Source organism: Lithobates pipiens, unplaced genomic scaffold (genome assembly GCF_037356315.1).
Source record: "Lithobates pipiens isolate NorthernLeopardFrog02 unplaced genomic scaffold, aLitPip1_a1.2 Scaffold_16, whole genome shotgun sequence".
In the NCBI taxonomy this organism is placed as follows: domain Eukaryota; kingdom Metazoa; phylum Chordata; class Amphibia; order Anura; family Ranidae; genus Lithobates; species Lithobates pipiens.
In genome coordinates this window covers 319,332,910-319,360,810 of record NW_027507748.1, presented here as the reverse complement: position 1 = coordinate 319,360,810, position 27,901 = coordinate 319,332,910, and the positions used below count along the sequence as shown (strand labels likewise).

At 42.9% G+C, this 27,901-nt stretch overlaps 1 protein-coding gene across 1 annotated transcript in view; it reads left to right on the top strand.

Annotated features, from left to right (window-relative positions):
• The first annotated feature begins 1,587 nt into the window (after window positions 1–1,587).
• Window positions 1,588–27,901, top strand: part of SLC19A2 (solute carrier family 19 member 2) — a 36,941-nt gene continuing 10,627 nt past the window's right edge. The window contains exons 1-3 of the mRNA XM_077481679.1: window positions 1,588–1,922; window positions 11,373–11,969; window positions 19,846–20,077. Coding sequence (XP_077337805.1) covers window positions 1,749–1,922; window positions 11,373–11,969; window positions 19,846–20,077 — 1,003 coding nt within the window. The 5' untranslated portion in view covers window positions 1,588–1,748. The remainder of the gene's footprint in view (window positions 1,923–11,372; window positions 11,970–19,845; window positions 20,078–27,901) is intronic.

The following is a 27,901-nucleotide window of genomic DNA, read 5'->3' as shown; positions in this document are numbered from 1 at the left end:
CTGTGTCAGGTAAGTGACACATAATGGACTACTATGCGGTGCATAGTAGTCCATTATGCTTTACCTTGGCAGGAAATCAAAGAGGAAGTAAACTCATCAGGGTTTACTTCCTCTTTAATGCGGAACAAATTATCTTAATTTCCATTTACTTCTATGGGGAAACTTGCTTTGATATGCGAGTGCTTTGGATTACAAGCGTTCTCCTGGAGCAGATTATGCCAGTAATCCAAGATTCCACTGTATCTCAGTTACTTGGGGAGCCACAGCCCAGTCTAAATAATGTGTCCGGGTTTCAGGCAGACTGAAACTCGGACACAAGATTCCAAACCCGAACTGTCCGGGTGAATCCTGGACAGGTGGCAACCCTAGATGGCACTGATATGTGGCACTAATGACAGATGGCACTAATATGTGGCACTGATGACACGTGACACTGATGTGGCACTGATGATAGATGGCACTTATACATGGCACTGGGGACAGATGGCACTGACAAATGGCAGTGGGGACAGATGACACTGACATGTACTGTGGGCACTTTATTTTACGGGTTTTTTTTCACTCACTACTGCAGCCGTTTGTCTCTCCCTCCTCACACACTGTCTCTGTGTGAGGAGGGAGAGCTGGCAATGAGAGATGATCTCATATGTTTACATATGAGATCATCTCTCATTGGACACTCAGATCGCAGCCATTTACAGCGATCTGTGACTGGCTGTGTCCAAGGGACATGGTCAGCACAGAATTTCCCCTATGCGCGCTCGCAGGAGCGCGCTTTGCGGAAGTAAACAGGAGGACGTCCTCCCAGCAATTGGCGTACACGCTGTAGCCGTCTTTCGGCTATAGCACAGGTGACTAGTGGTTAAAATTCAACATGTAAGTAGTCAGAGTTAAGTACTGTATTTCACTTTATAAACTGACATTACTGTTATAAATATGTGTAAAATGCAAAACTCCGGTGGGTGTAACAACATGTCTGCTTTCCCCCTTCTTAGTGTATCCTTACTGTGCACGAGTGTGGGGTGTAACAAGATGGCAGCGACGGAACGTCACTTCCGTAGCAAACTGCGATGGGCCGCTGTAGTGTCATATTTTCCTCCCCATCGTAGAACGCTCCGGAAGTGACGTTGTGGCTAGAAATTTTGCACTGCGCACTGTGTTCCGAACACTTGCGCCATGCGTTCCAAAGGATTTGCGACAATCCGGACCAGTGAAACCATCAGATAATGTCACGGAAGTGAGGGCAGGTAATCCCCTCCCCCAGCCACGGTTACCCGCTGTCTTTCTGATCTTTCTAAAGTTAAGGTCATGATTACCTCCCCTCACTTCCATGACATTATCTGACACTTTCACTGAACTGCATTGTTGCATATCCTCTGGATCGCATGGCGCAAGTGTTTGGAACGCATCGCGCATGCGCATTGCGAAATTTCTGGCCGCAACGTCACTTCCGGAGCATTCTACTATGGGGAGCAAAATATGACACTACACCGCTGAATATGTCGTTACAGCAGCTTTCCGCTCTGACACGCCCCCAACTTGCGTCATGTGACATACAGCGGTTCAATGACAGCGCTCTTTTCTCATACTCCCTCTCCCCTCCCACGTGAATAACTGTATGTAGTACACAGTCTGGTGACATGAGACTCTCATTGAATGATGACCTTGTGCTATGCGCGGTTCCTCACACCATGTACAAGACCCGGAGACCCTGCGTGTAACAGACTCTACACTTTACTGCGCCTGCAATGGAGCTCAAAGAAGCGGTGAGCTGCAGGAAAGCCGCGCTGATACCTCGGGGGAGCTGGCTCTTCCCTACCTGTGTTCTCTGTACCTACGGCTTCTTTGCCAACCTCAGACCATCCGAACCCTTCCTCACCCCTTACCTGCTGGGTCCGGACAAGAACCTTACTGAGACGCAGGTAGGTATCTGAGGGGTGGCTGGCACACTCTACAGAATATTCCAAGTGTGTGTGTGTGTGTGTGTGTGTGTGTATGTGTGTATATACACACACGCACACTTTTTTTTATTTTTTTTTACCACTTCAGTCCTGGGCACAATTATCCCTTTCCTTCTCAGGCCAATTTCCAGCTTTCAGCGCTCTCGCACTTTCAATGAGAATTGCGTGGTCATGCAACACTGTACCCAAATGTAATTATTATGTTTTTAATCAATTTGCTCACGCAAATAGAGCTTTATTTTGGTGGTATTTATTCACGACTCGTTTTGTTTATATATGCGATATAAGTGAAAAAAAAAGTGTAAATTTTGAAGAAAAAAAAATAATTATATTTTAACCGCTTCCCAACCACCTCACGCAGATATACTGCGGCAGATTAACGTACCTGTACCTTGCTCTTTAAGAGGCGGCTTGTGCGCCTGTGGACTCGATGTCAGTGATCAGGGACACTGACTGGGGACAGTATATAATAAAAGAAACCTTTTTTTTTTTTTTTTTTTTTTTTACAATTTTTGTTCTACATACTGTGACCAGAAAAATGCAGGGTTGCCATAGTAATGCTGTACTACTCTAGGGAGGTGATCAGTTTTTGTTTGCACACTTTAACCCCTGGAAGGATTTACCCCCCCCCCCAGGTACAAGTACTCGGGCAAATGCTCAGTATCGGTGCCACCCTAGTCTGTGTTCATGAAGCCTAAATGTGCTTTATGCATTTTAGATGATTGTACAAGCATTCTTATTGCAGTCAAACTTTCTGTCGGTGCTTGTGACTGTTGTGACATTATGTTCACTTTCAGTGTGTGTGTTTTTTTTTTTTTTTTTTTTCCATTAAAAATTACAAAAGTTAATTTTTTAACCACTTGCAGGTGGCAGGTCCGTGTGCACGCACCCCTGCTAATCTGTGCTGCACAGCAAGAGTCTGTTGGCAAGTTACAGCCAATCATTTTGGCTGTATACCTGCTAATCGGCTGTGGCCAGTCAGAGCCCTGTGTTCACAAACACACATGGCTCTGTACACAGAGAGCAATCTGGCTGTTACTTGCCACTGAAAAGCAGGGCAAAAAAAAAAAAAAACCTTCCAAAGAAGTGTCATTAGTACAGTATTATCACAGACAGGGCTGCTGATAGAAATCATGGGGCCCCGTACAGCCTACCTGATGGGGGCCCCCTTTAGCCACATCCCTGGCCCCGCCCCTATACCGAGAGGCTAGGGTATACAGGCAGCACCCCCCACCAATTTAACACAACTAGAGGATGATCAAATGAAATGGAATCAGTATACAGAGGTTAACTTTTTCTGAGAGATATTAAAGGAACACTCTAACCACAATGACCACTTCAGTGATTTGAAGTGATCAAAGGTGGTAGGAGTCAGTATGTGGGATGGCATATGAATATACCAAGGTGGTATAATGATTGGCTTCTAAAACGGAGGGCTACACATAGATCAAAATTTGTCAGATTACTGCTAAACTGAATTTTGATGTGTGTGTGTGTGTGTGTGTACCCAGCTTTACCCAACTTCTTGCTTTAGCTGGCTTCTTCCAGTGCTGAATGGTTCCCTACAGCGCTTGTGTATGTTTTACTGACTATGGTGCCCTTTTATGAAGCAGTGAAATCTATTCACTACTTCATTCTCCGGCATTCACATAGGAGATCTTTCTCCTCTCTATGCCAGTTTATAAAGCGGAGTAGATCGCTTCACCCTTGGAGGATTGAAGCGATCTACAAACGCTTCTAACACTGGAGAACGGCCCCTAATACTGGAATCTCGTGAGACTTTACAAGATTACAGTACTAGAAATTCACCAATACACAGAGGTGTCAATTTATTAAGCAGTGATAAATTATCACAGCTCAATACACTGACACATGGTGTGATTAATGTTAGTAAAATAAAGAGTCCCCCTACATAATATATACATGTATACACACACACACAGACATTATATACATGTATATACACAAACATTATATATATATATATATATATATATATATATATATATATATATATATATATATATATATATATATATATATATATATATATATATATATATATATATATAAATATGATAGGGGGACATGGTTACAGTGTTGGGGGGGGTCTGAACGAGGCATAAGGAAGTTAATCATCTTCCTCTTTCCTCCTCAGATCCCCCAGATTCTGTCTTCACTCCCCGATTCTCCACCTCTGAGTTGGTGAATCGGGGAGTGTGAATTCTGACACAGATCACCAGTGAAGCGCTGAGATTGCAGCTTCATAAACTGGCCGTTTCTGTGTCATTCAATGAGTATTCTCAGTGTGCGGAGATAATCGGCGGGAGAACATATTCAAACACTTCTCCCCTGATTATCTCTGGTTCATAAACTGTTTATGGGCTGTGATCAGCGGCGATCCTCTGGATCACTGCTTCACAAACAGACACCTAAGCCCAGTTGCTCACACTTCAGCCCCCCTGCGATGTGATGAGGTTTGGTGGAGGAAGAGGGCTCTGCAGCTGGCTGGAGCATGGAAACAGGTAAGTGAAAGAGTCTATCCCCCCCCCCCACACACACACACACACACACACACACACACACACACACACACACACACTGCAAGGTTGGACTTTATTTCATTTCCTGGAGATGGGCTGTATTTTATATATATATATACACACTTTCTTTGCTGTTAATACTCAACTTTATGAATATGTTAGGAATATACTGGGACTTTTCAGGTGCTATATAAATATATTCAACATACAACTATATTAAAAGAATGATTTTGTGAAATGCATCTGTGTGTAGTCCCTGAAAAGTCCCATTATTTTCCTAACATATTCATAAATTTAGCTTTCACTTCCACCAGACCTGTCCTGCTGAGGTGCAGGGCAAGTTTACAGCACAGATTTGTACAGAGGCAGAACGGGGATCACAGGAGAAGAATGCAATCTGTCACCTGTTATCTTGCCTTGAGGAGAGCTCCGGTGTTCTGTCCTTCCCGAGGAGGGGGAGGGAGGCTCGGGTGCTGATAGGAATACACGTCCCCTCTTCTCTTATCCATAAACCCCTGTGTTATCTGAGATCCAGGCTCCTGCGGTGATGCTCTCCTCCTCCCTCGGTCAGCCCTGTGCAGTCAGACTTTTTTTTTATTATTCTAAATGCTGTTAAGATTGCTCGGGCCCCCCCTGCTGGCTGGGCCCGGTACAACAGGGTCAGCTGTACTGGCTTATCAGCGGCCCTGATCACAGATCGCTATATTAGTGTGACTAGCTACGTCGGTGTCCCTGCCGGCCAGTGTGTTAGCGCCAGATTGCCTGCCGCACTATTGCAGTTCCACTATATGTCACGGATCACCTCCATTACCAGTTTAGCATCATATGTGTGTGTATGTGTATTATTCAGTATCTCACAAAAGTGAGTACACCCCTCATGTTTTTGTAAATATTTTATTATATCTTTTCATGTGACAACACTGAAGAAATGACACTTTGCTACAATGTAAAGTAGTGAGTGTACAGCTTGTATAACAGTGTCAATTTGCTGTCCCTTCAAAATAACTCAACACACAGCCCTTCTCTAAACTGCTGGCAACAAAAGTGAGTACACCCCTAGGTGAAAATGTCCAAATTGGGCCCAAAGTGTCAATATTTTGTGTGGCCGCCATTTTTTCCAACACTTCTTAACCCTCTTGGGCATGGAGATCACCAGAGCGCCACAGGTTGCCATTGGAGTCCTCTTCCACTCCTCCATGATGACATCACAGAGCTGCTGGATGTTAGAGACCTTGCGCTCCTCCACCTTCCATTTGAGGATGCCCCACAGATGCTCAATAGGGTTTAGATCTGGAGACATGCTTGGCCAGTTCATGACATTTACCCTCAGCTTCTTTAGCAAGGAAGTGGTCATCTTGGAGGTGTGTTTTGGGGTTGTTATCATGTTGGAATACTACCCTGCAGCCCAGTATTCTGGAGGGAGGGGGATCATGCTCTGCTTCAGTATGTCACAGTACATGTTGACTTTCATGGTTCCCCATGGTAGCACTCATGCAGCCCCACACCATGACACTCACCACCATACTTGACAGTAGGCAAGACACACTTGTCTTTGTACACCTCACCTAGTTGCCGCCACACATGTTTGACACCATCTGCACCAAATAAGTTTATCTTGGTCTCATCAAACCACAGGACATGGTTCCAGTAAGCCATGTCCTTAGTCTGCTTGTTTTCAGCCAACAGCAGGCTTTCTTGTGCATCATCTTTAGAAGAGGCTTCCTTCTGGAATGACAGCAATGCAGACCACTTTGATGCAGTGTGCGACATATGGTCTGAGCACTGACAGCCTGACCACTCCACCCCTTTAACCTCTGCAGCAATGCTGGCAGCACTCCTATGTCTATTTCCCACAGACAACCCCTGAATAGGACGTTGAGCAAATGCACTGAATTTCTTTGGTCAACCAATGGCGATGCCTGTTCTGAGTGGAACCTGTCCTGTTAAACCTCTGTATGGTCTTGGCCACTGTGCAGCTCAGTTTCAGGATCTTGACAATCACTTCTCAACCTTTTGCCACATTTCAGGCTTCAAATATAAAGATATAAAATTTAATTTTTTTGTGAAGAATCGCCAACAAGTGGGACACAATTGTGAAGTGGAACGAAATCTATTGGATATTTTAAACTTTTTTAGCAAATAAAAAAACTGAAAAGTGGTGCGTGCAAAATTATTCGGCCCCTTTACTTTCAGTGCAGCAAACTCACTCCAGAAGTTCAGCGAGGATCTCTGAATGATCCAATGTTGTCCTAAATGACTGATGGTGATAAATAGAATCCACCTGTGTGTAATCAAGTCTCTGTATAAATGCACCTGGTCTGTGATAGTCTCTGGGTTCTGTTGAAAGCGCAGAGAGCATCATGAAGACCAAGGAACACACCAGGCAGGTCCGTAATACTGTTGTGGAGAAGTTTAAAGCCGGATTTGGATACAAAAAGATTTCCCAAGCTTTAAACATCCCAAGGAGCACTGTGCAAGCGATCATTTTGAAATGGAAGGAGTATCAGACCACTGCAAATCTACCAAGACCTGGCCGTCCCTCTAAACTTTCAGCTCAGACAAGGAGAAGACTGATCAGAGATGCAGCCAAGAGGCCCATGATCACTCTGGATGAACTGCAGAGAACTACAGCTGAGGTGGGAGAGTCTGTCCATAGGACAACAATCAGTCGTACACTGCACAGATCTGGCCTTTATGGAAGAGTGGCAAGAAGAAAGCCATTTCTCAAAGATATCCATAAAAAGTCTCGTCTAAAGTTTGCCACAAGCATTCTGGATGAAAACCTGTTGGAGTCTGCAAAAGACCTGAAACTGGGACGGAGATTTATCTTCCAACAAGACAATGATCCCAAACATACAGCAAAATCTACAAAGGAATGGTTCACAAATAAACGTATCCAGGTGTCAGAATGGCCAAGTCAAAGTCCAGACCTGAATCCAATTGAGAATCTGTGGAAAGAGCTGAAAACTGCTGTTCACAAACGCTCTCCATCCAACCTCACTGAGCTCGAGCTGTTTTGCAAGGAAGAATGGGCAAGAATTTCAGTCTCTCGATGTGCAAAACTGATAGAGACATACCCCAAGCGACTTGCAGCTGTAATCGCAGCAAAAGGTGGCTCTACAAAGTATTAACGCAAGGGGGCCGAATAATTTTTGCACGCCCCACTTTTCATTTTTTTTATTAGTTAAAAAAGTTTCAAAAATCCAATTGATTTCGTTCCACTTCACAATTACGTCCCACTTGTTGGTGATTCTTCACAAAAAATAAAATTTTTATATCTTTATATTTGAAGCCTGAAATGTGGCAAAAGGCTGAGAAGTTCAAGGGTGCCGAATACTTTCGCCTGGCACTGTATAGCCTAGGCCATCTTTATGTAGAGCAACAATCCTTTTTTTCAGATCCTCAGAGAGTTCTTTGCCATGAGGTGCCATGTTGAACTTCCAGTGACCAGTATGAGAGAGTGAGAGTGATAACACCAAACTTAACACACCTACTCCCCATTCACACCTGAGACCTTGTAACACTAACGAGTCACACGACACTGGGGAGGGAAAATGGCTAATTGGGACAAATTTAGACATTTTCACTTAGGGGTGTACTCACTTTTGTTGCCAGCGGTTTAGACATTAATGGCTGTGTTATTTTGAGGGGACAGCAAATGTACACTGTTATACAAGCTGTACACTCACTACTTTTACATTGTAGCAAAGTGTCATTTGTTCAGTGTTGTCACATGAAAAGATATAATAAAATATTTACAAAAATGTGAGGGATGTACTCACTTTTGTGAGAAACTGTGTGTGTGTGTGTGTGTGTGTGTGTGTGTGTGTACACATTTTGGCCTATCCATATTGGCTTAATTCCCTGTGTCCCTGTAGCTATTAAACCCAAAACCAGCAAAGATCCACCTTTTTACAGTAGGGACAGTGTGCTCTTTTTTACAGGTTTTGTTGGCTCACCCTGTATAGTCCCAAACTTAGCTTTTATACTGTAGTTATGAGTTAAAATTTTAGTCTTCTTTTTTTTTTTTTTTTTTTTCCATTACAAATGATTTTGTTCCCGAAGTTTTGAAACTTCTCTAGATGCTATTTTAGTGATTATATCGAGGATTATGCTGGCAATGTTTTAGATGGATCAGTCTCTCTCTGTCACGGTGGACCGTGATCCATCGACATGTAGGACAGAAGAAACCCCAACTTTTTTTGTTTTTTGTATTATTCCTGGCTAACAAGGTACATCATCTCTTTGCTATTTTGAAGGATTCTGTAATAGATCACCAATGACTTTAAATGCTGGTAACACAGTTTCAGGGGAAAAAGTAGGTGCTGCTTTTACTCACGCTGTTAAAAATGCGAGTTGCCTGGCTGTCGCACTGAAACACTAACTTCACAACTACCTATCAGTTGCACCAATACTGCCTCTTGCCGCTTTTAGTCTGAGTGAATGAGGAGTAAGAATATAACTAACAGTGATAGTAGTGATGTTAAATCAGTTTGAATATACAGTGCCTTGCAAAAGTACTCATCCCCTTGGCTTTTTACCTATTTTGTTACATTACAGCTTTTAGTTCAATGTTTTTTATTTTTATTTTTTTATCTGAATTATATGTGATGGATCAGAACATAATAGTCTAAGTTGGTGAAGTAAAATTAGAAAAATATATTCATAAAACAATTTTTCAGAAATAAAAAAGAATTGGCATGTGCGTATGTACATAGGACAACAATAAGCCGTACGTACACTCCATAGAGTTGGGCTTTATGGAAGAGAGGCCAGAAGAAAGCAATTACTTTCAGCAAAAAACAAAATGGCACGTTTTTGAGTTTGCGAAAAGTCATGTGGGAGACTCCCAAAATGTATGGAGGAAAGTGCTCTGGTCCGATGAGACAAAAATTGAACTTTTTGGCCATCAAAGAAAACGCTATATCTGGCGCAAACCCAACAAATCACATCACACAAAGAACACCATCCCCAAATATGGTGGTGGCAGCACTAAGTTGTGAGGATGTTTTTCAGCAGTCGGGACTGGGAAACTGGTCAGGGTTGAGGGAAAGATGAATGGTGCTAAATACAGGGATATTCTTGAGCAAAACCTGTACCACTCTGTGTGTGATTTGAGGCTAGGCTGGAGGTTCACCTTCCAGTAGGACAATGACCCCAAACACACTAAAGCAACACTTGAGTGGTTTGAAGGGAAACATATAAATGTGTTGGAATGGCCTAGTCAAAGCCCAGACCTCAATCCAATAGAAAATCTGTGGTCAGAATTAGATTGCTGCTCACAGGCACAAACCATCCAACTTGAAGGAGCTGGAGCAGTTTTTCAAGGAGGAATGGGCAAAAATCCCAGTGGTAAGCTCATAGAGACTTATCCAAAGTGACTTGTAGCTGAGATAGCCACAAAAGGTGGCTCTACAAAGTATTGACTTTAGGGGGTGAATAGTTATGCACATTGACTTTTTCTGTTTTGTCCCATTTGTTGTTTGCAATAAAAAAAAAAAAAAAAAGCCTTCAAAGTTGTCGGCATGTTCTGTAAATTAAATGATGCAAAATACTCAAACAATCCATGTTAATTCCAGGTTGTGAGGCAACAAAAAATGCCGGGGGATACTTTTTGCAAGGCACTGTACTGCATATCATTTAGGCATCCAAATCGCACTACATTAACCGGATCCTGACCAGCGCACGCCGATGTACGTCAGCAGAATGGCATGGGCAGGCATATTGGCGTACAGGTACGTCCAATCTTCAATGCCGCCCTGCCATCGCGGGCGCGCTCACATGTCAGTCTGGACCCCCAGGAGTCTGGTCGCGGGTCCCGCGGTCTCGATCGCCGCGGGCTTACTCGCGATCGTCTCACGGGACGGCTGAATGGAGGAAATGCCGTGTAAACAGCATTTCTCCATTCTGCTTAGCAACTAGTGACACTGATCTCTGCTCCATGTGATTGGAGCAGAGATCAGTGTTCACTAAATGAAAGCCCAGCCCCCCACAGTTAGTAACGCACCCCTAGGAACACTTAACCCCTACACTGCCACCCACTGGTTAAGCCCTTCACTGCCAGTGTCATTTACACAGAAATCGCTGCATTTATATAGCAGTGATTACTGTATAAATTACAATGGTCCCAAAAATGTCCGATGTGTCCACCACAATGTCGCAGTCACAATAAAAATTGCTGATCGCCGCCATTACTAGTAAAAAAAAAAAATTAATAAAAATGCCATAAAAATATCCCTATTTTGTAAACGCTATAACTTTTGCGCAAATCAATTAATAATCGCTTATTGCGTGGTGTGTTTTTTTTTTTTTTTTTTTTTTTTTTTTTTTTACCAAAAATATGCAGAAGAATACGTATCGGCCTAAACTGAGGGAAAAAAATGTTTTTTTTTTTTTTTATATATATATTTTTGGGGGATATTTTATTATAACAAAGTAAAAAATAATGCGTTTTTTTTTTTTTTTTTTTTTTAATTGTCGCTCTATTTTTGTTTATAGCGCAAAAAATTAAAAACTTCAGGGGTGATCAAATACCACCAAAAGAAAGCTCTATTTGTGGGGAAAAAAAGGACGTCAATTTTGTTTGGGAGCCACATCGCATGACCGCGCAATTGTCAGTTAAAGCGACGCAGTGCCGAATCACAAAAAGTGGTCTGGTCTTTGACCAGCAAAATGGTCCGGTCTGTAAGTGGTTAAAAAAAATGGACAACTGAGCATTAAAATGCCTACCTTCAAGGGCAATTGGTTTTACCTACAGGACTTTGTTGAAGCCACTCTGTGTAATCTTTACTTGCTTTTTTTACTTTTTTCATCTGGAGTTTGTATTTAATGAGCAACTCTTCTTTTTTTTTTTTTTTTTATTTCCTAGGTTTATAATGAAATTTACCCCGTCTGGACATATTCCTACTTGGTCCTGCTGTTTCCTGTATTTCTTGCTACAGACTATCTATGTTATAAGCCAGTGATCATCATGCAAGGTTTAAGCCTGATGATCACATGGTTTATGCTTTTGTATGCTCAGGGTACATTGGCAGTCCAATTCCTTGAATTTTTTTATGGCATATCCACAGCAACAGAGATAGCCTATTACTCCTATATTTACAGCGTGGTCAACAATGACATGTACCAAAAAGTAACCAGCTATTGCCGTACTGCCACGCTAACTGGTTTAACTGTTGGCTCTGTGACAGGCCAACTTCTGGTGTCTGTGACCAACTGGTCCTTATTCAGTTTGAATGTCATATCTCTTATCAGTGTCTCTGTGGCTTTTGTCACCTCATGGTTTTTACCTATGCCAGTGAAAAGTCTTTTCTTCCACCAAACCTTTAATGGCCATGACAAAAAGAGTGCAGATCTTGAAAAAAGAAGCGGTTCAAAGAATGGCAGATTGACACACACAGCTGAACTAGAAGAGGTTGAAGCTCAGATTCCTCTGAACACCGAGGCGCATGAAGCTGACAAGCAGGTAACTTTGATATTTCAAAATTAACATGTAAAATAGAATGAATGCTTGTATTATAAGTGCAGTTTCCTTTAGTGTACCCCAGTGGCCTCCCCTAAATTTCTCTTCAAATCCTTTTAATACGTTGCTGTACCTTCTGCTAAAGTGAAGTGTACTTGCCTTTTTATAATTATTGAAGAAACTAAAGCCAAAAAAATGTATTGAATACAGTTGTATATTCCTTTTAAAATCTCTTCCTGTTGTCCCTTGCACAGTCAGGGATATGAGAGCCAGAACTCTGAGCTTATCAGATTTAGCTACATACCTAACTGTTGAGTGCTAAAGGCAGTAGATGGCAGAGTTAACGCCTAATCAGTGTGTAGCTAGTTCTTTACTATTCAGTCTGCAGGCTGAGATGTGACGTCAAGTATTAACTATATTTAAACCTGCTCCCACCCCATTCTAAGCCCTATTCTAACTACCCTGTAAAGGAAAGATATGCATACTTACCTATTCTGAGGCCGGTCTGGTCACATGATCTCACTGGCAGCCGGCTTCAGTGAAGAAGAGTGATTGCAGAGAATGGCTGAAATACCTGTGCGGTAACGTCACCCACAGGCATATCTATCTGTTGTTGGATGTCCCTGAAGCCAGCACTGGAAGGCACTCGTTCAGTAATTAGTAGGTATGTATTAGACTTCTTTCCTTTTTTTATAGGGTTAATTGGATAGGGATTAGAAAGGGGGGTGAGAGCAGGTTTAAAGTGGTTGTAAACCTCAGACATGAAATATGAACAAAGTATATCCCTCTATAGTGTGTACTTGTCTCAATTAAGAGAAGCATCATTTCTGTATGCTGCTTCACTCCTCTCTTATCAAAATGAATCGCTTTTGACAACTTTTTCGGACACCACGAGAAAAATGGTGACAGGGGAGGGACCTCCAGCAGATTTACAGCCTCAGCTCTGTTCCTATGTGCTGTGTGAAAGGGGGGGAGAAGGTGACTCTTTCCTCCAATCAGCTCTTGGACCACTCCTCCAATGAGCTCTGCAGAGTGTAATTTCAGCTTTTTGCCACTTTTTTTTTTTTTTTTTTTCTGGCCTCTCAGACAAGCTGATGCCGAGACGAGAACACTGCAGATACAGGTACAACTGTATGTAGGAGGATTTGTTTCATCTGTGTGTCACCTGAGGCCAGTCACTTCACTGGGTATATGTGACAGTTTACAACCACTTTAATGCCTGGTTCACACCTATAAATTTTATTTTTTGTGTGTTTTCAATTTTGCAGAAACACACTACAGTCCATGTAACATGGTTTCCCATGGATCACGTTCACATCTGTATTTTATGGAAAGGGCCAGGGACTGTTTTTTTTATTTTATTTTTATTTTTTTTTTGGTTCCATAGACTTCAATGGCTCAAAAACGTGTATTGCAAAATGCACCTAGAATATGCAAACTGCAACCTGCATAGGTGTGAACCAGGCCTAAGTATAGTTAGTATTTGACTGGATTTCTACTCTAAGGCTGGATCCACACCTGTGCAGTTTTAGTGTTTTTTGCATTTTGCAGATTTGCACTAGAGCCTATTTATCATGGTTTCCTATGGAATGCAATCTGTAGTGCAAATCTGCAAAAAGCACAAAAAATGCAATTGGTGGGAATCCAGCTTAAAGGAGAACGTGGTATCACTCTAACTGGCTGTGCTGTTGAATTGCACATAGGGCTAGTCCTTTGGCAGATAGGACAGCTCATCCTTTTTATTTTCGATGTGTATTTACCTGTTGCTTGGAGTAGAGCTTTTGGAATTTAGGACCATCTCTCAGTCAGCGGCAACCACCTTAGACCCCTTTCACGTGTGGCAGATTCTGTTTCGATCAGCAGGAAATCCGTTCACAGATCCCCCCCTGCTGTTTGGAGAAGATTGGGCAGATGACGCATCCATGTCTGCTCAGTTTCTGCAGAGCGGACACGGACAGAGCCTGCTCTGCTCTATTGGAAGCCAAGTGTAAATGGACTGCGCTGTCCCTTTTACACCCAACTACCCTCCAATCTGATCTGCCTAAACAAGAGTATATTTTTTTTTCAGTATTTTTTTAGTGGATCAGATCAGACCCAGAGGTAAGCAGGTGTAAACAAAGACAAGTCAGTTTACACCCACCTGTCCATAGGGTTACATGGACCATCTGATCAGGTCCACCTGAAAAACTGATGGGTGAACCTGATCAGATCACCCTGTGTGACAGGGGCCCTAAAGCAAACCTACAGCTAATTGAAACCACAATTCTTGTATTGCTGGCAGACCACTCACACCTGGTATTCCAGGTCCAATCTGGCGGGAGATTTTTAAGCAGTTTTGTATATTCGACTGTAATTCCTTTGTTAGGTGCAGGGCCCACACCATTTTCATTCTGTAAGGCTGGGTTCACACTATTGCGAATTGAATGTGGTTTTCCCACGCACCCAATTCGCAAAGCTGGAGATTGGAGCTGGTTCACACATCTTGGCAGCTGCTCCAGTGTGACTTGTATGGGAGCCCTATGCGTCTTTTGGTCCGAATTCAGCTCATGCTAAAATCGTAATTGAAACGGTGAATGGAGGCGCATCGGACTCCTGCTGGGAGCCGCTGCCTGTTCCAGTTTGAACCCAGCCTCAAAAAACGGGTGCAGCTGGTGCTGATCAACCTGAAACGGGTGTATCTGCTTTGTTAACCACTTAAGGACCGCCTGCCACAGTTTTACTTTGGCTGTTTAAGGCTGGGTTCACACTGAAGCGATGCGGGAACGCCGCGAATCTGCGGCGGGTTCCCGCATCGCATGCCTCCCGGCGGCAGTTCACACTGCACTATGCGAACTGCTGGGAGTGTCAGTGAAACGTTAATGACACCCCCAGATCAGTTCGCATATCGCAGTGCGATCTGCAAACTCGGACAGTAATCGGATCGCATGGTGTGAATACCCATGCGATCCGATTCTGCTGCGGACCAAAAAAAGGGTCATGTGTGAGTTTGTGGCGGGTGCGATGCGAATTCAGCCATACTATCTGTATGGCTGAACTTGCATCGCACAAAGAGAGGATGTGATTTGCAGTGCGGTGCGAATCACATCCGGTTCTCCTAACCGCAGCAGTGTGAACCCAGCCTAAAGGAGGATATTGTTATAGCAGCAGCTAGCTGCCATAACCCCGGTATCTTCTTCAGTGGGCGGTCCGCTACAAGATAAGTGATCACTTTTATCGGTGGCAGGAGAGGGGTGGCTTTTTTTTATTTTTTTATGACCATGTTTTATGCATTTATTTTATTGCATTTTAGTGTAAATATGAGATCTGAGATCTCATATTTAAGAGGTCCTTTCATGCTTTGTGTGTTTTTTTTTTTATTTTATTTTTATATTACAAGGGATGTTTACATTCCTTGTAATAAGAATAAAAGTGACAATTTATTTTTTTAACTGTGTAAAAATAAAAGGTAAAATTAAATAAGAAAAGAAAAAAAAATGTAAATGCGCCCCATCCCGACGAGCTCACGTGCAGAAGCGAACGCATACGTGAGTAGCGCCCGCATATGAAAACGGTGTTCAAACTACACATCTGAGGAATCGGTAGAACAATAATTCTAGCCCTAGACCTCCTCTGTAACTCAAAACATGCACCCTGTAAAAAAAATAAAAATGTTAAACGTCGCCTATGGAGATTTTTAAGGGTAAAAGTTTGTCGCCATTCCACAAGTGTGAGCAATGTGCTTGTAAGACCGCTGCGCAAATACGGTGTGACAAAGTATTGCAACGACCGCCACTTTATTCTCTAGGCTGATAGTAAAAAAAAAATGTATAATGTTTGGGGGTTCGACGTAATTTTCTAACCTTAAGTGGTTAATGTGGGGCACATCACTCTCATTGGTTTTCAGCCCCATTATAATGGCGCAGAAGAACATGTTCAAACATTCTTGCTTCACAGCATTTTTACAAATGTTTATAATTTTGTATGGTGCTGTATATACAGTTAAATGCAATACAGAATTATGAAAAATACTTCGTATTGGACTAATCAAGCTATTTACCTGTGAATGTTTTACAGTAGAAACAGTTGCACAAAGCCAGTGTAGTTTTAGGGCAAAACTATTTTTAAACTCTACAAGGAAAATTGCCAAAGAATTAACTGACCTCCTTGCTTCCCCAAATATTAGGAACTGAGATCATGACCTCCAGTATATTTTGCCACTTCCAATGTAAATTTCAATTATTATTTTGAAGTCTTCTCCTGAATAAATATATTGCATACAATCTGGTCATAGTTTCCTGTGCCTCTACGTGATTTGCTTCCCCTCCATAGAATGTGGTGCCTTTCACAGTACACCTCTTTGGGTTGTGAAAACCATCCTAGACATGATTTCTGGCATGATGTAAGATTAATGATTTACAGGAAGAGCTGTGTAAAATGGCCATCAATGAGCTTCACAGCCGGTTTCCTACTGCACATGTGCGAAGCCTTCTGGGACCTATGAAGTGTCTCGGAAGGCTGCGGGTGATCTGAGCCGGGAGTGGGTACCTTTCAAAAGTTGCCAAACATGGCAGCGGAGGAGGGGGCCAGACAGGCAGACCTCCCCCTTTTGGGTGGAACTCTGCTTTACGGGGTTTTAACACCTCCAAGTGGCACCCTAACAGCAGATTGTGATTTGTGGATTATAATATCTCTCACAAAAGTGAGTACACCCTAGAGCTGCACAATTAATCGTAAGTCATGATCTTGAATTCAACCCCCCTGACGATCTCTATTGCAGATTTTGCTGATTCTTTCATATCAAGTGGAGAGACTTATCTGCTCACTCAGCTGTCAAAAGAAAACATCCAGGCAGTCTGACAAGTTTTAACAATGTGTAAATGCAGGAAGTTTAACAGGCATTGGTGCCTTGAAGCTTCACTGCACGTTTCCACATGCGTGAGTCGCACGGCGCTTTGTGAATGGCCCTGTTGTTTTCTGGGACCCACACATGTCCCAGAAGGCAATGGGGCCACTCGCCGAAGAGGAGGAAGTGGCGCAGATTAGGAAGACAGCCTAGCAACAGGGGTTTCTGGTAAGTTTAACCACTTGCAGCCCCCCCTATAGCAAAATGACGGCGGCAAAGTGGTTTCAAAATCCTGACCGGGCGTCATATGATTCGGGATGATCGGGATTTTGAGCCGTTGCGCGCATCACTGCGATCGTTGCTGCGGGGTGTCAGTCTGACACCCTGCAACTACGATCTCGTAAAGAGACATGACTGATCACAGTGTAAATAGGAAGAGCCAGTGATGGGCTTTTCCTCACGCGCGTCTGTCAGACACGAGTAGAAGAGAGCCGATCAGCTGCTCCTCTGGGGGGGGGGGGGGGGTCTGTGCTGATCGACACCACCCGGGTTGCCCGGCACCAGGTATGCCACCCTAGACCACCAAGGATCCAAATCAGTGCCCACAATGGATGCAAATCGGTGCCCACAATGGGCATCACTGATTGGCATGCATTATTGTTTGGCACTGGCATCCATCAGTACAATATAATGCCGCCCATCCGTGCCGCCTATCCATGCCAATTTATGCCACCTATCAGTGCCCATCAATGCCACCTCATCAGTGCCACCTCATCGCTGCCCATCAGTGCCCTTCAGTGCAGCCCCATCAGCGAAGGAGAAAACGTACTTATTTACAAAGTTTTGAAACTGAAACAAAAAAAAACATTTTTTTGTTTTTCATAATTTTTTTTTTTTTTAGCAAAAAATAAAAACCGTAGAGGTGATCAAATACCACCAAAAGAAAGCTCTATTTGTGGGAAAAAAAATGATAAAAATTTCATTTGGGTACAGTATAGCATGACCGTCCAATTGTCATTCAAAATGCGACAGCGCTGAAAGCTCAAAATTGGTCTGGGCAGGAAGGTGTTTAAGTGCCTGGTATTGAGGTGGTTTAAAAAAAAAATGTAAGAATATTAATGCTATTTTTATTTTAGGGTGGCCCTCCGCTTTAAATTAAAATCAATTTTTTGCTAGAAAATTACTTGGTATTCCCAAACATTATGTGTGATTTTTTTTTTTATATATATAATATATATATATATATATAATATAATTTTTTTTAGCAGAGACCCTAGGGAATAAAATGTCAATTGCTGCAATATATTGTCGCACTGTATTTGCCCAGCTGTCTTTTCAAACGCAATTTAAAAAAAAAAAAATACACTTCAATGAATAAAAAAAAAAACGGAAACAGTAAAGTTAGCCCAAATTTTGTTTTGTTTTAATGTGAAAGATGATGTTACGCCGCAAGAATCGTGATCTATCTACTAAGAGAAAACGTGATTCTCATTTTAGCCAGAATCGTGCAGCTCTAGTGAACCCCCTCACATTTTTATAAATATATGGTTATATCTTTTCATCTGACAACTCTGAAGAGATGACTATTTGTTTGCTACAATGTAAAGTAGTGAGTGTACAGCTTGTAGAACAGTGTAAATTTACTGTCCCCTCAAAATAACTCAACAAACAGCCATTAGCCACGTCTAAACCGATGACAACAAAGGGAGTACACCCATAAGTGAAAATGTCCACATTGGGCCCAAAGTGTCAATATTTTGTGTGGCCACCATTATTTTGCAACACTGCCTTAACCCTCTTGGGCATGGAGTTCACCAGAGCTTCACAGTGGGGGTCCTCCATGATGACATCACGGGGCTGGTAGATGTTGGAGACTTTGCGTTCTTCCACCTTTTTTAGAGGATGCCCCACAGATGCTAAATAGGGTTTAGGTCTGGAGACCTGCTTGCTCAGTCCATCCCCTTTTACCCTCAGCTTCTTTAGCAAGGCATTGGTCATCTTGGAGGTGTGTTTGGAGTCGTTATGTTGGCATACTGCCCTGCGACCCAGTCTCCATAGGGAGAGGCTCATGCTCTGCTTCAGTATGTCAGAGTACACTTTGGCATTCGTAGCTCCTCCACCACCTTGCTTGACTGTAGGCAAGACACACTTGACTTTGTACTCCTCACCTGGTTGCCACCACACACGCTTGACAGTCTGAACCAAATAAAGTTTATCTTGGTCTCATCAGATCACAGGACATGGCTTCAGTAATCCATGTCATTAGTCTGCTTGTATTCAGAAAATTCTTTGTGGGCTTTCTTGTGCATCTTTAGAAGAGGATTCCTTCTGGGATGATAGCCATGCAGACCAATGTAATGCAGCATGATGTCTGAGCACTGACAGGCTGACCCTCCCCACCCCTTTAATTTCTGCAGCAATCCTTGCAGGACTCATATGTCTATATCCCAAAGACAACCTCTGGATATGTTCTGAGTGAAACCTGTCCTGTTAAACCACTGTATGGTCTTGGCCACCGTGCTGCAGCTCAGTTTCAGGGTCTTAGTAATATTCTTATAGCCTGGGCCATTTTTATCTAGAGCAACAATTCTTTTTTTCATATCTGAGTTCTTTGCTATCTCAGAGTTCTTTGCTATGTGCTGCCATGTTGAACTACCAGTGAGAGTGGTAACACCAAATTTATCACACCTGAGACCTTGTAACACTAACGAGTCACGTGACACCGGGGAGGGAAAATGGCTAATTGGGCCAAATTTTGAACATTTCACTTGGGGGTGCACTCACTTTGTTGCCAGCAGTTTAGACACTAATGGTTGTGTAAGTTATTTTGAGGAACCAGCAAATTTACACTGTTATACAAGCTGTACACACGCTACTTTTACATTGTATTGATTTCTTCAGTATTGTCACATGAAAATATAGAATAAAATATTTTCAAAAATGTTAGATATATCTATCTCTCTCATTTTGTATGGTTCCCCTGTAGTTTAAAACAAAAAGTCATACTGTCTGCTTACTATTTTGGATCATAAAATGTATTTGTTGCCTTCTCTGCAGTATACAAAGACACAGAGTATATCGTTAACAAAGGTGCTAAGGACACTGTGGAAAGACTTTTTGCACTGCTACTCATCACGCACACTCCTCAGCTGGTCAGTCTGGTGGGCCTTGTCAACATGTGGATACTTTCAAGTGATAAATTATTCTCAGGGATTGTGGGAGGAAGTTGCTCCTTCTTCCCGTTCAGGTATCTACAATGGCAGCGTGGAAGCAGTTTCTACTCTCTTGGGTAAGTTTTTGTAAGGTCGGGTCTCAAGTTGTGTTGTTCATTACTGAACAATTGGCAGTTTATTCTCTAATGACTCATCATGGTACCATTTCCTACCTACCTGTCCCACTAATAACAAATAATATATAGCAAGTGTAACTGAGGTCTAAAGTAAACTTTCTAGTGAAGACACGTTAATATTTGTTTGGATACAGTATGGGGATGTGTGTAAATTGTGTTTTTTTTTTTTTATTTTTATTTTTTTTTTGTAGTCAGTGTCTGGACACTGGCATTCAACTTACCCCAACTACGGCAACCTGAGGTCAGTCAAGCAGGGTAGCAAAAGGTTTTTTTAACGTCCTCGTGAGGATCAGGAATATCTTGATTGTAACAGGATGATGATCCAGGTCTTTTATGATGTGGGACTGGACCCCTTGCTTGGATGCCACCCTAATCCTAAAGGAATGACCCGAAAACAGTTTTGGATTATATCCGAAACTAACGAGCAAAAATCGAATATGAGAAATGAACTGTCTGGAAGCCAGAGGTCTCATAGGGAAAGGCAGTCATGGGCTATCAAGATGCCGCTGCAAACTAGGAGGATAGCTGGTCCAAGACATCAACCGGACACCAGATGGTGTTGGTCTTGGAATAAATGATGAAGCCCTGACCAGTCTGCCGGTTTTTGTTATTGGGTAGTTGGAGTGAAAAGTGATCAGGATATCTGGTGAGGCTACCCTTGAGGGGCACTGGAGCGTTATGACTGGCTTGGGATACCTCCATGGGTCTGAGGAAACCAAAGTAACTCGGAAAGACAGCAACATTGAGGACAAGGCTGGGGCCTGAGCCAAAAGGTGACAGGGACAACAAATCAGATGGAACATCCGGCTGGTGATTGGCAGACGTGTCAAATGTGACTGACCCTGATTATTCTGTATACCTTTCAAAATGGCTTTAATGGGACGAGCCACAAAAAAATTATGGTCTATCAGGTTCTTGAAGTGACATAAAGTGCTGAATACCTGAGAAGTACAACTTGATGGTATTGAACTAAAGTGACAAATCGCCATGGCAAAAGGCAGCAAACGCCAACATGTGTTTGACATCCCCAACCGAATCACAAGGATAAAGGGGCATGAACCTGGAAAAACACTTGTAAGCCTTGAGTGTATTCACTGACAATGAAGAATTCACCAGGTTGACAGCCTGCACCCTGAGAGCTAATCCATTGTCAATGCGGAAAAAGGAGGTACCAGCCTACCCATCCGATCTGCTTCCAGATGCTGTAGGAAAAAATGCTGAAAATCAGAACGAGATAAGGCATTGGCAGCCACATTAGACACCACTGATTAAAATCAGCCAACCATTGACATCCACAAATCGGCTTGTAACCTCACAGCTGAGTCTGTGTCCTGGCACAGAGGTAGGAGAGCCAACAACCTAGATACAAATGACCTGCCCTGTGGAATAATCCTCATGGCAAAGTTGAGCATGCCTAACCGACTGCAAATTCTTCCTAGAGCAAACGGGGGACCTGACAATATTGTGAATGGTGCCATATATCCTATCCAGCTTCTCTTGAGGAAAGGGTAATACCTAGGAAAGTAATCACCTTGGAAGGCCCTTCCACCTTGTGGGCAGCTTAAGGAAAGTTTAAATCGGCTAATGGTTCTTTGAGTGATGGGAGACTGCACAGGGCTCTCTAATGGAAAAAAATCATCATAATAAATGACTCTCTGACACACTTTGCGATTGGACAATATCCAATTGAGAGCAGAGGCAAACGTGTTGAAGAACCACGGCCTGCTCTTAGACCCAAACGACAACTTTTGTGGCAAAATAATACTGCTCCTGCCATTTGAACCCATGCCGCTGCCAGAGAGTTGGATTAATGGGGAGGAGTTTAAAGGCATCTGAAATATCGGCTTTGGATAACCATGTGCCCCTACCTGACTGCAAAATGTGCTGAATGGCTAAGTCCACTGACGAATATTGCAGCGAAAATTCTTCTGACGGAATAAGATAATTAAGACTAGGTAGATATGAGGAGCAGACAAGTCGTAGATTAAGCAACGTTTATTCGAAAATTTACCCGTAACCACACCAATAGGGCTGACCCTCCACATACTAAAAGGTGCAGCAAGAAATGGCCCTATGATAAACCCCTTGGCTAACTCGACCTGTAACAAATCCTCTACTAATAGGGGATTAGATAGTAGGTTAGCACGTTCAAAAGTCTGTGAAGGTAAAGTAATGTGGCCCATATGAAAACCATCAGAAACCCCACCCCCCCCTGCGAAAAATTGCCTGAGAGGTGGGGATGGGTGGTATGACAGCCAGAACTCTAATCTGGAAACATTGACATGTCAAGAGGGACCGGATGACTTAAGGGGACAAAGGGATTTGGGATGTGCCCTAAAGCAGTTGGCGCAAACATGAAGGAGTCTGCACTGATTATAGTTGGTTACAGGTCACATAATTTAAATTGCACAGCTGAGCCTTGCCTAGAAAATGAATGGGTCTGCCCAGTTTGTCTCCCTGCCGCAACGGCCCTGTGAAGGATCCACTGGACACCTGCGTGGCAGGGAATGCTCCAGATTGTAACACCAATTGGTGGTGTGGGCTGATGACTGACAATGGCCACATGTTGATTTCTGATTGACATGGAACTGTTTTGTAGGCACTTTGCCAATGTTGCTCCATTATGTGACTATTTGACACTGCGCCCAAGTAGCTGTGACCTTCGCTGAAAAAGACTGGTGATAGTCGTAAAAGGTCGAGCTGCCATATTTGTGAGCCAGGTCCACCACCTTGTGTATATAAAGGTCCAACTCCTCTCTCCTGCCAGGACTAACGGCACAAATGACGTCTCTGTAAATATCAAAGGACAGAACAAACTCTGCTATGCTGAGTTTAGGATTGAGCCTCGGGTCTCTAGTTTTGAGAACCACAGAGACGTCGCCACAAGCATAAGACTTGTTTTCGACCACGTCTTGTCACGCTGTGAGCAGGGATGCCATATTTATGTCCTTCCCCCTCTAAGATATCTTTTTTGAGGTTGGCAGGAATGAAGTGTGCAGGGGACATGGATGGCAGCACTGCTAGTGGTGAAGGAATAGCTGCAGGTAATGGCCCGCTGGTATTTACCTGCAGAGGTGGCAGCCAGTACAGTGGCTGTGGAAGCAGTAGCAACCTCCACCCTGGCTGGGCGGGCTTCCATCACATCCATCTTATCTTGCAGCGGTCAAACAGAAGTGAAGAGTGTGTTTAGGACTGTGGGAATCTGGGTTAGTGACGTAAGCAATAACGCATTCTCTGCACTAGTGGGTGGCTGTGGTTGGGATGGGCTAGAAAACAGCCTGAAGAGCTCCGCTTTCCTGGCTGTAGCCGAGAACGGAATGCCCCTGTGTTGGAGCTCTGCAGTGAGCTTCAGTATAGTCCAGTTTCTCAGAGATGGGGCGCTGCTGTGCTCTGAACCTCTAACAGGAATAGGAGGGATGAAGGCAAATTCGTCGCTCTCTCCGAAACATGCGACATGTCCGAATCTGTGAAAAACAACACAACTTTAGACCTCAGGAAAATCAAATCCTGCACAAACGAGACACCCTACCATGTCTAACTCTGAATAAAATGAAGGTACGGTGAAAGTAAACGCAGAGGAACAGCTTGTGACGGTGAATCTAGTGACCATAACCCCCATGTGTATTTAGTAAGCGAGCTCAAGCAACCTGCAGCACAAAGACAGGTAATTAAAAAATGCACACTCTGAGCTTGTAACATACTGACCGTGGTAGGAAGAAAATAGGAATGTATGTGACGTGTAACGTATGAAGTACAGGTGAGAAGACTGCAAGTATTACAATCATTTAAAAACAAAACCTCAGCCCACACGGACCTGTAGATGTGACAGATCCTGGTGTGTAATGCCACTAGCTATAACCCCTGACTGAAAGACACGCAGAACACATGTTGCTGTTCCTGAACGTACAATGTGGAATCCCACCTCAAACAACATCATTCTAAATAGAATGATGGAATGAACAAACAGAAAATCAAAACAAAAAAAAACAAAACAAAAAAAGAATGGTGAATGTGCAGCGGAGAAAGAACATCATGAATCCCCCCCCCCCCCCCCTTAGAAATAAGGTGAGGGGCTGAGGGAACAGGGAAACACTGCATCCCGTTACTCCCCCACCTCTTGACCCCACAACTCCCCGGACTGCTGAGTGCTTAGGAACACCACCCGCGGTAGGTACCTGAACCGCATGGCCCGGAGGAGAGCCGAAGACGAGTGGAGCGTCCACATTGCCAATATCACCGCCATGCGATCCCCGAAAACCTTCTACTTCACTTTCTCTGTAGTCCTAATTTTAACCGCTTGCCGACCTGCTGCAGTACATTTACTGCGGCAGGTTGGCTTGTACAGGCACAGTCATCTACCTGTAGGTTGCAGCTTTCTTCCAGGTCTGCTCACCCATGCACCCAGAAGCTTGAGCTGCCATTCACTGCAGCACAAGCCGATCAGCAGGTTCTGGCCAATGATTTATGGCTGGCACCTGCTGAGCAAGTGACTGTAATCAACACAGGGCTCTCTACAGACAGCAGCAATGTGCCTTATTTTTCATCTTACTACTTTTTCTCCATCGCTTAGTAAATACACACATTAACACTTGTTGGGCACACGGTTAACCCTCTGATCACTTTAGATGTTCAAGCATAAGTTCACCCGTCGTAACATGTTAAAGCCATATTCAGGGTGTAATAAGTTATCAATGGACCGGCCCCCAATCTGACAGCTAGAAGGGATCTTGTCTTTCTAAACCTCTTATATAACTAGCTTCAATCTTCCATGGATGTAGGCTGCCTCAAATCTTCTGTCTCTTTATGTAATCCCAGACTGACTCGATGTCAAGATCAGGGCTCTGTGGAGGCCAAACTATCACTTCTAGGGCTCTTTTTCCTTTATGCTGAAGATTGTTCCTAATGACATTGGCTGTATGTATGTGGGGTTGTTGTCCTGCTGCAGAATACATTTTGGGGCCAATCATATGCCTCCCTTATGGTATGACATGGATAAGGATCTGCCAGTATTTCTCTGCATTGAGGACACCATTGATCTGGCAACATTGATGACCCTAGACAAAGTGGTTAGCCAAGGAAAATTTACGTTTAAGTTATATTATTTCAGACTTGCCTGAAAACCAAGCCCTCCAGTGGCGTGCTTTCACCGATGAAGGCGCTTCCATTTCCATCTTCTTTACAGGTTCGTGGGCTTTAGCGATATGAATAACCGAGCCATCGATTACTTTACTCCTGAGCATGCTTGCAGGAGTTGCTGTTTATGAAACGGTATGGATATGCCGTTCCTTCAGAATACATGACCTGGTGACGTGACTGGCAGCATTTAAAGGTAAATACATTTGTAACCTGTTGCATGTAACATGTTACAAAAAGGTGAACTTATCCTTTTAGACTCCATTCACACCTTGGCATTCCATTTTGCAGACGGAATCTGCAATTCTGCCCGCAGTTCGGAAACTCCGCAAAATGTGGGATTTTTTTTTTATTTTTTTTATGAAATGTATCTGGAAGGCAATAATTTTACTATTTTTTTGTGTGCCACATCCAAAAATTGTAAACCAAGAATTAAAACACCCCCGGTGGTGGACTTTATATACTTGATACTTTTTGTACATGCCTAAAAAGTACAAAAGAAGATTTTTATTTTTTTATTATTGAAATGGTATAAGAAAAACGTATATAAAACGGAATGCATAAGTACATTAGTAATCTATATATATATATATATATATATATATATATATATATACACACACACACTAATAATTTAGAATAACCTACGCGTTTCAGAGAGTCTGAATCTCCTTCAGGGGTAGGTATAGAATATAGGAAAGGTCTATGTTGATATTTTAGCTTTCTATGAAACTCGTAATTAAAAACAGGATGGATGTTGCCGATGGCCATTTTCCCCTTGAGGAACTCCTAGTGTGGTTACCCCAGCAAAGATGGCAGAGAAAGCCGCAAGATGTTGATGACAAACCAACCCCCTAGTACAAGTGGGCAGATGGGAAAAAAAAAACCCTGGGAGAGCACTGGGGCAAAGCAGTTGGGCCTGTAAAAGGATAAAATAAGGGCATATTTTAATCCCATCGAGAAGAGAAAAGAAAAACATCTTTTACTTCCCCATGCGATTTTTATATATAAAAAATTCCTTCCTTCAGGCTGGGTTCACACTGCTGCGGGGGGAGATCCGGATGTGATTCGCACCCGCACTGCAGTGCAAATCACATCCGATCTCCGTAGCGATGCGAGTTCAGCCATACAGATGGTATGGCTGAATTCGCATCGCTCCCGCAGCAAACTCGCACAGGACTCTTTTTTTGGTCCGCATCAGAATCGGATCGCATGGGGGTTCACACCATGCGATCCGATTCCTGTGCGAGTCTGCAGATCGCACTGCGATATGCGGACAGATCTGGGAGTGTCATTAACATAACATTGACACTCCCAGCCGTCCGCATAGGGCAGTGTGAACTGCCGGCGGGAGGTGTGCGATGCGGGAAAACGCCGCGGATTCGCGGCGTTCCCGCATCGCTGTGGTGTGAACCCGGCCTCATAAAGGAAAAATAAAAAAATAATCTTTTTTTTTATCAACAAGAAATATGTAGAATGAATTGGAAGATATCATACCTGAAAAATAGTGGATATTACGATAGTAATACAGGCAGATAAAGGCAGCTCCTAAAAATTAAAATAGTATGTCATTATTATTGGAGTATATTTATATTTTATCTGATATGTGTGACCTAGCAATTAAGGTCATAACTGAATGGCTCTGTATAACAACTGAATTGTAGGACACGTATGCCTAATGTGTCATACAATTCCCATCTCTTCTCATTGGGATTAAAATACGCCCTTATTTTATCCTTTACAGGCCCAACTGCTTTGCCCCAGTGCTCTCCCAGGGTTTTTTCCATCTGCCCACCTGTACTAGGGGGTTGGTTTTTCATCTTGCGGCTTTCTCGGCCATCTTTGCTGGGGTGATCACACTAGGAGTTCCTCAAGGGGAAAATGGCCATCGGCAACATCCATCCTGTTTTTCCGTCTTGTTTTTAATTAAGAGTTTTTCATAGACTGCTTATCTAACACACTATTTTTAATATGTAAGTGTATACTAAAATGTCAACATGAGTACAATGAATGTAAGCTCTGTAACAAAAAATATATATATATATTTTTTTTTTTTTCCCCTAATGTGTTCTATCATTTTCCAATAGACTTTTCCTATATTCTATACCTAACCCTGAAGAAGGAGATTCATGCGTAGGGTATTCTAAACTATTAGTGTGTGTATATAAGATTACTAATGTACTTATGCATTCCGTGTTTTATACGTTTTTTTCTTATACCATTTCAATAAAAAAATTCTCCTTTTGTACTTTTATACACTTGATACTTATTGTACGTGCCTAAAAAGTCCACCACTAGGGGTGTTCTAATTCTTGGTTTACTCTTTTTTTTTCTTTGAATGGCACCAAATCACGGCAAACAGAATCGCAGGATGCCCAAAATAAATTCTTGTACTTCTTTTGGGTGTCCTGTGATTCTGCTTACTCGTTTTAAATAGTGATTTAACTATTCGTCAGGCAACAAGCACAACAAAATTGTGGCATGATTTGGTGCCATTCAAATTAGCAGGGATATCAAGGGCATCCTGTGATTTGCAGCGTTTCCGCCCGCAAAACAAAACGCCAATGTTTGAATGGAGCCTTAACCTCCCTGGCGGTATGATTCAGTCTGGAATAAGGTGTTGAAAGTGGT